At 40.3% G+C, this 12,040-nt stretch overlaps 1 protein-coding gene across 1 annotated transcript; it reads left to right on the top strand.

The window, feature by feature from the left end:
* Nucleotides 1-2,237: 2,237 nt before the first annotated feature.
* On the top strand, nt 2,238-11,026 carry vsx2 (visual system homeobox 2). Its single transcript, XM_036543040.1, is given in 5 exon segments — nt 2,238-2,652; nt 3,337-3,418; nt 4,961-5,084; nt 9,041-9,221; nt 10,653-11,026. Coding segments are annotated over 5 exon segments (1,176 nt in total).
* Nucleotides 11,027-12,040: the final 1,014 nt, after the last annotated feature.

The raw sequence follows: 12,040 nt of genomic DNA, 5'->3' as shown, positions 1-12,040 counted from the left end.
TTAAGCTGATTTGCCACAAAATGAGGGCTTTATCCTGCAGATAAGATCTTCTACGAGCTGATGAGGTGGGGATTATAGTGCAGAAAAACGGGGCACAGATAGAGAGATTCAACATTTGAGGTGCAGGACAGTGAAAGTAAGATTCCATTTCGTATTGATTTTTGCTTTACACGTGTTATTTTATTAAGGTTTTGACCCAATCTGCTAAAAACTCTCTCTTGGCCTGTCAACGAGCAAAATTCACGGCTCTGTCAATGAGATTAAAACGTGTGTGATCCTCTAGAAAGACAATTAGGGCATTTCATCTCCGCTGGAAAAATCATGAAAATAAATGCATCGTCCATGAAATACGTGGCGATATTGCTCCACTTTTTCACCATATTGTGTACTTCGGTGTTTTTGAAATTTGATAACATCCTAAAGGTGGATGCTTTATCTTTTAGTTTGAACATTGTATTTAAATCAGTCAAATGAAAATTTACCTAAATAAGACCTTTAAAGCAATAATCTGAGCTCACCATTAAAATATTAAAAATAAACAGCATGTCCTTATCCAAAATAAGCGACTTTTCTGTATAAAAATACCAGCAAAGCCTTTACAGAGTATAATTGCTTGGGATTGGACTGGGGATTAGAATATGAAATGGAAAAAATCCATTAGAGACAAATACGAATAAGGATATACGAAAGGGTGGCAACATAATTATGTAACCCACAAAAATGTTTTGATCAAATTCATTAAATTAACTATTATGGTCTGTTTTTATGGTAAATCACCATCCATTAATAAGACATGTTCATTAATGGCAATTAGGTATAACCGTAGTATGATTTACCCATATACTTTATTTATAGCAAAGTATTTATTTGTAAAAGCGTTTCATCTATTTGCAGACATTTGCAAGACCTAATAACACTCACTCTTCAAGGTAATCAGTGGCCACGACTGCCGTCTTTGTGGAGTTCAGGTTCAGGATCATTCTAAATCTCAAGACACTTGATGCTCAGACTGTATCTTGTTGATCATGGTGACAAGCCGAGGTATTAAATGGATCCGTTCATTATAACTCTTAACTCCTAAGATGTTTAGTATCTCTGTAATAAGCAGTAGTTATACACGAAGTATCATGAAATAGCGAAGGCATAAAGTAAATTTTGCGTTTAGCTTTTTTTTTTCCATTTTAAAATACACTAAATCTTTTTTGTTGTCGATGTTATCAACAACACTGACACACAGCTAATCGAGAAATTAGCAGTTTGCAATGGTTTGAACACAGAAAGTACGTAAGCGCCCAGCTGTCATTTGTGGAGAGACTTTGATTATCTGCTAATGATTCAGAGATCGGGTATGCCATTTATCCGAGGCAGAAGCATGGAAAGGGAGAACATTGTGGGAAACGAAGAGTGAAGGAGGTCACTGCGGTTTGTTTGAAGGCTGCACTATCGAAATATTTATCAAGGACCATGCATAATGTCCTGGATTGTATTTAGCAATCATTGGCATATGAACTAATCGTAAATTGAGGTGCATACGTGGAGAATGCTGTGATTTGTTAACCGTTATTTTTTGTTTTTTATTTTTTGTTTAAAAAGGAAAATAAAGAACGATAATCGCAATAACAATGTATTAATACATGCCACAATTTCGACAAAATCTTCATCTCCATCTATTATTTCATATCGTTGACCAGAATTGTGCCAATTAAAACACATTTATTATGTTACTTGTTATTATTATTATTAATATTATTATTATTATTATTATTATTACCACAAATGTTGTCGCGGTTAATATTAAGCAAATATTATTGAAATACAACACAGAACTTTAATAGAAATTTAATATAAATTACCCGTTTACTGTTGATGCATTGATTCTTTAAAAGGGACAAAAATCAGGCCATGGATTCGAGTCCGTCTCTCCTTGTATACTACGTGAGTAATCTCTATCAAATTCAGATAAGTCAAACTTCCTCATATACCTAAACGAATGAATAAGGAAATCGATTCTTGTGCGTGTCCAAACATCCGCGTTGCGTCCCTCTGAAAAAAAGTGTTTCTCCAGTATTCCTAATTGCTTCCTCGCCGCTGATTGGCTGCTGAGTTCTGACCCTTGTTGGGATGGACCTGTTGGATAAAAAGGGAATTTCTAGAGGGATCACGAGCACTGCACAGTGGAGAGTGCACTGGGGACCAACTTGTGAGTGGAGAAAATAGGGAATATCATCAAAGGCACCATGACAGGGAAAGAAGGGGTCGTGCTGACGGAAAGTTTAAATAAACCGAAAACATCCTCGCCTGCTGAAAATGGGGGTACAAACAGCCACCAGCCATCGAAGACCAATGCCACACACCCTCCCAGGTGCACAGGATTCGGGATCCAAGAGATTTTGGGGCTGAATAAGGACCCTCCTTCGGCCCCGCGGAGCGCGTTGGAGTCTCTGCCGGCTGGGGCGCACCTGCTGGCCGCCAGGTCGATGCTCGGTCCCGCTGGTGTTGGGGTTGGGATGGGATTAATTGGCCCAGGAGGAATCCCCTCTTTTTACAGCCAGCCTGCGTTTTTGGAGGTCCTGTCAGATGCGCAGAACGCACACCTGCAGCCGCTCAGCAGGACCGTGGGACCGCTGGACACCAGCCAAACTGCGAGCTCAGGTACGCATTCTTTGACTCACTTGGGATTTCCTATTAAAACCAAAGACATAGAAAGTGCAGGGGTTTTTTTTTATCTTATTGTGCATTGCGCACACGATAAAAGACCTTCATGACAATATTCACCTTTATGCTGTTGTATTGTATATTAAACACAAGAATTGCAGTCCGCGTATTCGTGCTATATGATTTCTGTTCTGGTAGTCCGTTTATTTACATACTAAATTGCATCTAAAGTGTTTCGCCTCATTACATGTATTTTTGTCATTGACATTATTAAGTGATAACCACGTAATGATAAACCATAAGAATAAATGCAAATGGAAAAATTAGACCATGTGCTCAAGCCAGCCCTGTACTGTACCTATGATGTGTGTCGCATGGCAAATCAATGCAGTGTTTTTCTTTTCGTTTCATGTTAATGTAATAAATTTCCCTATTTTTTCCCTTCGCAATGCCATAGTTTACTTTTCTGTTTTATTACCATGTCTACGTGATAAGCGCTTTAAATATTCACCGTACTTGACATTCGTTGTATTTTCGCCTCCAGAACGAGATTAATTTATATGTTTACTTCCTGAAAAATAATAAACGAAACACATTATTTTTAATGTGCCCCGTAACATTTCATGAAGTTGTCACGTACTTTGCTATATGGGTGTGCCATTACATTATTTTTATTTGCAGATTCCGATGTATCTTCCAGTGAACGAAAATTATCAAAGTCTTCACTGAGCCAGAGCAAGAAACGGAAGAAGAGGAGACACCGGTAAACATTACGCTTATCATGGTGTTACATGGAATTAGCCTATCCTTTTGCAATATTTACGTAAATATTATTATTTGGCTACTGTTATTATTATTAGCACGAATATCAGGTAATTAGCAACCTACTGAAATGTCTCATAACATTTTTGAACTATTTGCTGCACTGTTTTTCATTTGGTGAATTTTTATACGTGTTACAGAAAACTCGCGCGCGCGCGCACACACACACACACACACACACACACACACACCCGCGCTGTGCTTGTTTTCTTGATGTCTCGATAACAGAGGAAACTGATAACGAAATACATCAGTAGATTTAAATAAATGGAACTTACTACTACGCTTATCAAACATTAATAATTAAATCATTGCGAGTAATGCTTAATATGGTGGCATAACGTTGTATATAAAATAGTACCGTCGTATTTTTTCGGCTAGCGCAATTATTCAATTATTTGCATTTTTCCCTGACGTTGCATTGCATTTGTTGACGTATATCGTACAATTAGATTGCTTATTGTTGCATAGCTGTGAAATTATTTTAAAGCAAATGTAGCATGTTGAATTATTTTATTTTTTCTTCATTGCTGATTTGGTTATGCTAGGCCATGCTAGAAATGTTGTTGTTACAGACTGAAGTTCTGTCGATGGATGTAATATCAAATCATGTCAAGTTACCTGAATACATTTATTCAAAACACGTTACATACAGCTATGTCAAAAATTTCTCAAATTAACATTTCATTATGAAAAACAATTGGTATTAAATGGAATTGACCTGATAAATCCAGAGCGCAGGGAATATTGGTCTCTGTGTTCTTGCCCGAACGCACCTGGCCAAATGCTTCTGCCTCTGTAATTCACCACTGGGAAATTACAACAAGGGTTTATCACCAAGGACACCAGGAGTTCTGCAACACAATCCTCGAAATCTTTCGTAATTCATTGGTGGCGGCATTAAATAGGACTGATATCTCCTGGATTATACATAAACACATATCAAGGCTTGGAGCAATGTCTGGTTAATCCAGCCTTGTCGCCATCATTTAATTCATCAGTTACAATTCCTTTTGAATTATCCTACTGATATTATTATTATTATTATTATTATTATTAATAATAATAATAATAATAATAATAACAACAACGAAAGGTTGATTCTCAAATTGTTTAATCTGTTCATATTATCTGTTTGTATTTAGCCTCTTGTTTATGCACTGAGTAGGACTTGTGTCATTTTCAGTGCTGTTGAATTTAATCCTTAGAACATAGCAGTCAAATATTGTGAAACATACAAGAGAAGTGTAATAAAATGGGTGATTTATTTCATTAGCTAAAGGAAAATGTTAATAGCTACTGTTAAATTAGAACTAGACACAAACTCCAGGCATTTCAAAGCTGTAGAATGTTTTACAAAAAATTGGAGTTAATGAAATGACAAATGAACATTGTGTGTTGTTATATAGATGTGCCTCAAACCATGTTGAAATTTTGAGCTCCTCGCAATTCACGCTGTATTTCCCCCCTTTTTTTCCTGTAGAACGATTTTCACCTCTTACCAGCTAGAGGAGCTGGAGAAGGCCTTTAATGAGGCACACTACCCGGATGTGTACGCACGGGAGATGCTGGCCATGAAGACAGAGCTCCCCGAGGACAGAATACAGGTAACACCAACGCTCTGCTCCTTCATCGGGCTGCACAGGGGTTGCTGACATGGTTCAACATAGGACTGGCCTAATTTCAGAACACGTTAAAAGGAGAAACAGTCTATTGCATGAGGTAGAGATGACCCTCTTCTATTACTGTGCAGGGAAAGTGTCCTGAAGTGTGTATGTCGGAGCTGTAAGGAAAATTTCAGTGTCATTACCAAATCCGAGAGAGTCCTGCCAGCGTCAAAACAGAGAATCCCAGCACTGACTCAGCAAAATCTGTCGCATGTACTGACCCATGGAATAAGAAAATAATCTCTGACTATAGGTATAATGTTACAAGACCAGACATGCATCTGAAGCTGAGATCAAATTTGTTTTTGTTGCACTACATCTATGGCGGATGCTTTTCAGATTAAACGTGTAAGTGTACATCTTTGATGGTTCCAAGTGCTTCAATTGAAAAACAAAATGCAAAGATCAGAACAATTGTTTACATGTCATTTGTACCTGAAAATGAGCTATCATGGCCTGGAATTTGCAGTATCAAGATGTTAATCATTTTATATCGTTTCGAATCCATCCATGAAGGATGAAATAGTATGATAATGATACAGTGTGTGAATGTTGTAGCTTAAATCTGCTATCTACCCAAAACTAAAGAATATAATTGTGTAGCTTCATACTTGTCTCTGATGTTTATAAACATACAAAATCAGATGGCGTGTCAGTTGACGCAGCTTGTTAAAAAGCCTTAGGCCTTAGAGTAGGCCGCTTCATCATTTTTGCTTGCATGTTATATGCTTACATGTAGGTTGAGGCCAAGGACGTTTCTAGGTCTTGAAAAGTCAAGTTTGCCTGGGGCTTGTCTTTTTTTTTGAAGGGAGATCAGCATCGGTAGGTTGGGGAGGTTATATCTACCTTTATAATAAGTAAATATTATCACACCTTTGGATGCTGCAAATCAAATTCTGCTCTGTTACACAGTCTGTCTGTTGTTTTGCTATAAACACCTCCATTTTCAGGGCAAAAATATTCAGGGCTAGGCGTAAAATATTCAGGGCTATAGCCGAATGATCGGACCTAACGACACCACTGGTTGAGGCAGAGCAAAGGCTGGGAGATAGGGCTGGTAAATGTTATTTATGAAATCTCCATGTCAGTACCCTTGTGATGTTAGTGTGACATTTTCTAGAATTCATATTTCATATTCTGTTGTTTTCAACATCAGAGCAGAAGACCTGTTTCAAAAGAATGCAAACTGAATGTGCAATTTTTTCACTGTAGCTTGGTGGTGGAGTAAACATGCTTAATGAATTCTCCACCTTGTGATGGAGCATAATTGGTTATAATTAAATATTCAAACAAACACATTTTACAATATAACCTATAGTCATTCTCATTGAAATTTCCACTCATTGTGAAAAATATAATTAGATAAAAAGTATATTTCTCAAGAACAGAGACAACAATCTAAAAATTAAGTTAGTTTAGTTAATAAATTTTAGTTTAATAAATTTAATAAATCCTTTGTTATATATTTTTAAAAAGTTAATATAAAGTGATATCACATTGTATCACATATATTATATTACATATATATATTTTTGTAATGTATTTTTAGCAACCAAAAAAAATGATAGACCTCACATTGTCGAACGTTAGCTATTAATTAAACATTTTGACAAAACAACTTTTTTTATCAGAGATGGGTTGATAAAGGGAAGCTATTTGAATATGTCACTGTGTCCCCACTGTTGATGCGCACTGGGCTTGCCTGGGTCCCCTCCTCCTCTCCCCTGTAATGAATAAGAAATGGACATTAAAAGCAATGTGGCAGCTGTCACAGTAGGCGTCCTCTCACTGATGCTGTGCGAAGGTGTCAGGTGTGCTCCTGTATATCGATCAGTGCGCAGTGCGCAGATTCCTCTCTGCCTCCTAAAAAAAAAGACCCCCCTACCCCCACCAGACGCACACGTGCACACACACACACACACACACACACACTCACACGTCTGTAGTCCCAGGAAATCTCTCTCATCAGGCACAGTTGGATGTGAAACAATTTTTTTTCCTCCTAGAAGAGAACTAACGACCTAATCAGGCAATCAAGGCGGGAGAAGATTGCAGTGTGACCCCGATGATCCATCTGCCAGGGCGCCTTTTAATTTCATTTTCATTACGGCTCCTCGTGGCAAATAAATAAATAAGTGGATAGATAGATAGAGGTGGATAGATGGATAGATAAATAAATAAATAAAAGCATTCCAGCCCCTAAACAAAATTAACACCCAATTTTCTCATCGAGTGTAATTAGTTAAATCAGATGAGCCCGCTGTGTCCCTGGGGAAGAGGGGCTGGCTCGAGACTCAGGGAGTTAAAATGAAATAACTACATTGAATTAATTAGCATGGGTCAATGACGGAGCTCCCCCGGGCCCCGCTGGTTTAATTTCCCGTGATATTTGCGCGCCTGTCGACCATCGATTGGGCTTGAAATTAACTTATTTTTCAATCAGCCTTCGCGTGCCCCGAGGGTCGCGTCTCCTCGCGGCCCCCCTCCTCTTGCCGCCTGCACCCCCCCCCCCCCCACCACCACCTCCCCTCCGCCCCACTCCTCGTTTCCTTTGACTGCCAGAGAAGCAATTTTTCATCAAAAAACCCATCTCTTGTATCAGAAAAGGAACCATCATCAGAATCGCTAGAAAAAGGTTTCAAAATGGTTTTGATAATTTTTAATTTAATGTCTAACCCCAAACACACAAAAGCCTTTTGGCTGCCACCGCCTCCCCCCCACCCCCGACCCCCCCTCCCACAATCATTTCTGCTGTCCATACACAAGTGCTAGAGTGTTAGAGGAAGAACAGTGGCTTCACTGGTGCTGTGGAAATCAATTTGGATGCTCCGCTCAGTGAGCTGACAGATAGCCCAGGGCCACAATGCCCAGAAAGAGAGCTGCACCCTAAGCTGTGAGCAGGTTAAACATCTTGACGTGTCACTGGCTATCAATCCATTTTTTATGGGGGGGGCTAGGGGGAGGGGCAGGCAGGAAGCAGAGATCAGTTACACACACCCACATACCCACACACACACATCTCACACATGATGCCATTTAACAGGGAAATCAATATGTGGGCGTGAATGATGTGGAATCCGGGCAGAACTCTGCTATGTAGGGAGAGAAAGGTGGAATGTCTCAGAATGTGAGAAAATATCCATTGGGTGTTCATATTCTGTGGTGGGCAACGGTGACTTCCAAAAGCATCCCGATGAATGATTCAAACACGGCTGTATATTCAGCACAAAGACATGTGTGAATGTAATGGCCTTTATTCAACAAACCAATGTCCCTGATCATGTTCATGGTATGCAAGTACAAAACTGTACACATGTCAGATTCACACAGTTGTGCCAAAACATGTGAGGATACACTGATGGTACATGGGCAGTTTTTCTCCCTCTACTTGAACCGGTGCACTGTGATGTAACTGTGCAGGTGGCATGTTAGTCATGATTCCATGTTTTAGCTAGACTGCAGTGGAAGCTAATCCACTCTCTCACTCTGACACATTCACACACACACGCACACGCGCACACACACACACACACACACACACACACACACACGCACACACACACGCGCACACGCGCACACACGCACACACACACACACACATTCAAACAGATATGCATGCACAAACATAACCACACTAGGTATCCAGACTATTCTGCTATGCACACAATTAAAGCAAAATGGAAACTTGGTTTATTCTGTCAGTGGGAGACAGGCAGGCAATGACAAACAACAATGTGAATCAGAACTCATCTTGTCCAGCAGGAGTCACTGTCTGACTGATTTGTGAGCAGTCCTCAGCCAGTCAGGGATGTCTGAGTTGAGGCTTGCCGATGTGGCCGTCGTTGGTTTGGTTGGTTGCGGTTCTGATGAGCTGTGCGCCTCGGGTCTCTCGGCAGGTCTGGTTCCAGAACCGCCGCGCCAAATGGAGGAAGCGTGAGAAGTGCTGGGGCCGCAGCAGCGTCATGGCGGAGTACGGCCTCTATGGCGCCATGGTACGCCACTCCATCCCCCTGCCCGAGTCCATCCTCAAATCCGCCAAGGACGGCATCATGGACTCCTGCGCCCCCTGGCTCCTCGGTGCGTCACTGCGCCTGTCCATGCTTTCCCTCATCCTCTTTCCGTGCTTATGCTCCTCTCCATCTCTCCATCCCTCCAAACGGTGGACCCTTGCTGTTCCTCCTTGCTTTCAGAGGTAGAGGGCCAAAAAGGTGTACAGTTTTCACATAAGTACCGGGAATGGTGCTGAAGTCACCGGTCCCTTTGCATCCTTGAAGTGAGGAAAACAATGGCCAGATTAAGAGCTGTGACTCACTGTGGCTCACTCATGCCCATGATTCATTTGGAATAGAGAATCTAGAGTCCAGCTGAGTTTCAGTGAGTTGGTGCTGTCAGAGAGTGCGCACTGTCCCTATGATAATGACCACTGAAGTACAGACAACCTGACTTAATCAGATTGGATTAGGAGAATCCCTCACTTTTCTTCGGTTGTCAGTCAATTGATTAACATAAATCAATGGTGTTGACTATATCTGAAAGTAAAATATATTGTTGGAATACCATGCAATGCACACGCATGCAGACACACACACACACACACATACACACACACACGCATGTGCAAACATGCACCTGCATGCAAACACATGCATGCACGTATACACACAAACACACACGCCCATGCACACACATACGTATGCGTGTACACACAGATGCATGCACATACACACACATACACACATAAATGCTCACAGACACACCCACACCCACACCCACAATTTTGGGGGTGTGCATGGTACATTTTAAACAATCCCACTGTGCTCGGGCTTACTCTTAAACATACACAGAGGTTTAGGCGAAACCCACTTTCTGGAGAGCTATACAATAGCAGCATTAGCAACTACATTATTTTGCAGATTTACTAATCTCAGCTACAAGTAATCTGAATTTTGAACAGTAAAGGGGGGTTAAAGTATCTTGCCCCTCCAGGATCAGGCATGGCCACTTTTGGCATTTTGTGAAGAAGGAGGAGCATCTTTCGTCAGATTAGTCAGCAATAAAACAAAACAAGTTATATTATATATATATAAGTTATTCCATGTACGGTCAATTTCATTGCTTCATCATCTTTCCAAAAGAATGGAATTTATGTTAAATCATAGACATGTGCACATGTTAACAGGAAGTGCTACTTATAAATTAAGAGACTGTGGGCAAACTGTTCTGCACTGGTAGGCTTTTACAGCTCTAAGCATACAAACAATTCTGATTGAGTCAAAATGTATTCCATTCCTATGAAGAAAATGCAGCTCTCATTTATTGTCTCCATATTGTAAATCTCATTAAGAACGCAACTGCGTGTGAAATGACAGGATACGTTCCATTTTGATCAACACCCCATCCTCACATTGCCTCACCATTGCCAACAGTCTACACCATAAACCAATCATGTGCATTTCACAATGGCTGCTGTTACTTAATCTGGACTCTTCCTTTGCTTACTGTTTCCAGTCCAAGATGGCTTTTCGATGACCAGGCCCTTTTCTTAATTCGAATACCTACAATTCTTTTTAGGGATGCACAAAAAGTCAATGGAGGCTGCTGTGACCACAACAACTGGGAAGTCGGAAGCTGCCCAGCAGCCGGGCAATCAGAAAGCGGAGGAGCGGGAGGCAGAGGAGAGGACAGAATGCAAGTCGCCCATTTCCAAAGAGGAACTGAGGGAGAACAGCATTGCGGCACTCAGGGCAAAAGCGCAGGAGCACAGTGCCAAAGTTCTGGGGACTGTTTCGTGTGACGGACTGGGGCGCAAGATGGAAACCGAGGCTGCAGAGGAAAAACCCAGAGATCCATTAAGTCCAGCAGAAGAGGAAAAAAGTCCATAAAAAACTTACATTTCTAAGCAGAGGACTGTTTGTACTTAAGGATTCTGCAGTGCCCATGCAGTATTGTAAGCCTCACTATGAACTTTCCCAGGCCTAACATTACACAGCTTTTTTGGCAGGTTTTATAACATTACAAACCTACTTCTCTGTATGTTTTCAGAGTTCTTTATATTGGTATCTCCTACCTTTCGTTGACCCCTTGTTTCAGCTGGTTATTTCCGAGCATTATCAATTCACATCACATATGACGTTGTCTTCATTTTGAAAAGAGCTCAACTGAAATTGTCACCTCTCAAGTCATTGAAACCAATAAAGGAATTTATTTTGAAAGGTCAGAATTCACAAAACGTCTGTTACTGTCTTTTCACCACCTCAGGGATGGGAAACCATCTCCTTATCTGTGTATATGCTTTAAATTATTCAATGGGAACAGCATTTCCCTTTAGCTATTGTACACATCATTAAGTGTTTTTAGATGAAATATATAACTACAGTTTTTAATGTGCTTTCAGAATCACTGGTAATTTCTATCTTAAGCCCAGTGTCCACTGCTTTTTGTGGACCAGGCTGGCAGCTACTTGTTTCATGCAATGTGATGTGGTCTGCAGACTACTTTAATTGCCTGTACCTGTGATATGTTTATTTTTTACCCTTAGAGAGACATTCAGAGGAGTAACAATCTTGTATACAGTTCGAAACAAGCACTGGGTTACGTTGTTTAGTTAAAAACTGCATGATCACAATTTGTGTTATTGAAAGAGAAATTCTTTTTTTTTTCCCTTCTACTTTCACCACAGTGTTTACTGAGTTCTTAGACAGCTCTTATTTGATGCCTCAGAAACATTGGCACTTATTGGTGGAGAAAGCTTACAAGGACATGACATGTACTGTATGGTTTGTATCTGAAAAAGCTAAAAAAAAAAAAAAAAACCCTAGATTTTAATTTCCTGCATTTGGTTTCTGCAGTGACAAGGTGGCATACCATGTCTGTTTTATATCATGATTTCTTACTTT

Source organism: Megalops cyprinoides, chromosome 12 (assembly GCF_013368585.1).
Source record: "Megalops cyprinoides isolate fMegCyp1 chromosome 12, fMegCyp1.pri, whole genome shotgun sequence".
Taxonomy (NCBI): domain Eukaryota; kingdom Metazoa; phylum Chordata; class Actinopteri; order Elopiformes; family Megalopidae; genus Megalops; species Megalops cyprinoides.
Note: the sequence above shows the minus strand (reverse complement) of the source record. Positions and strands in the feature narration are given on the sequence as shown.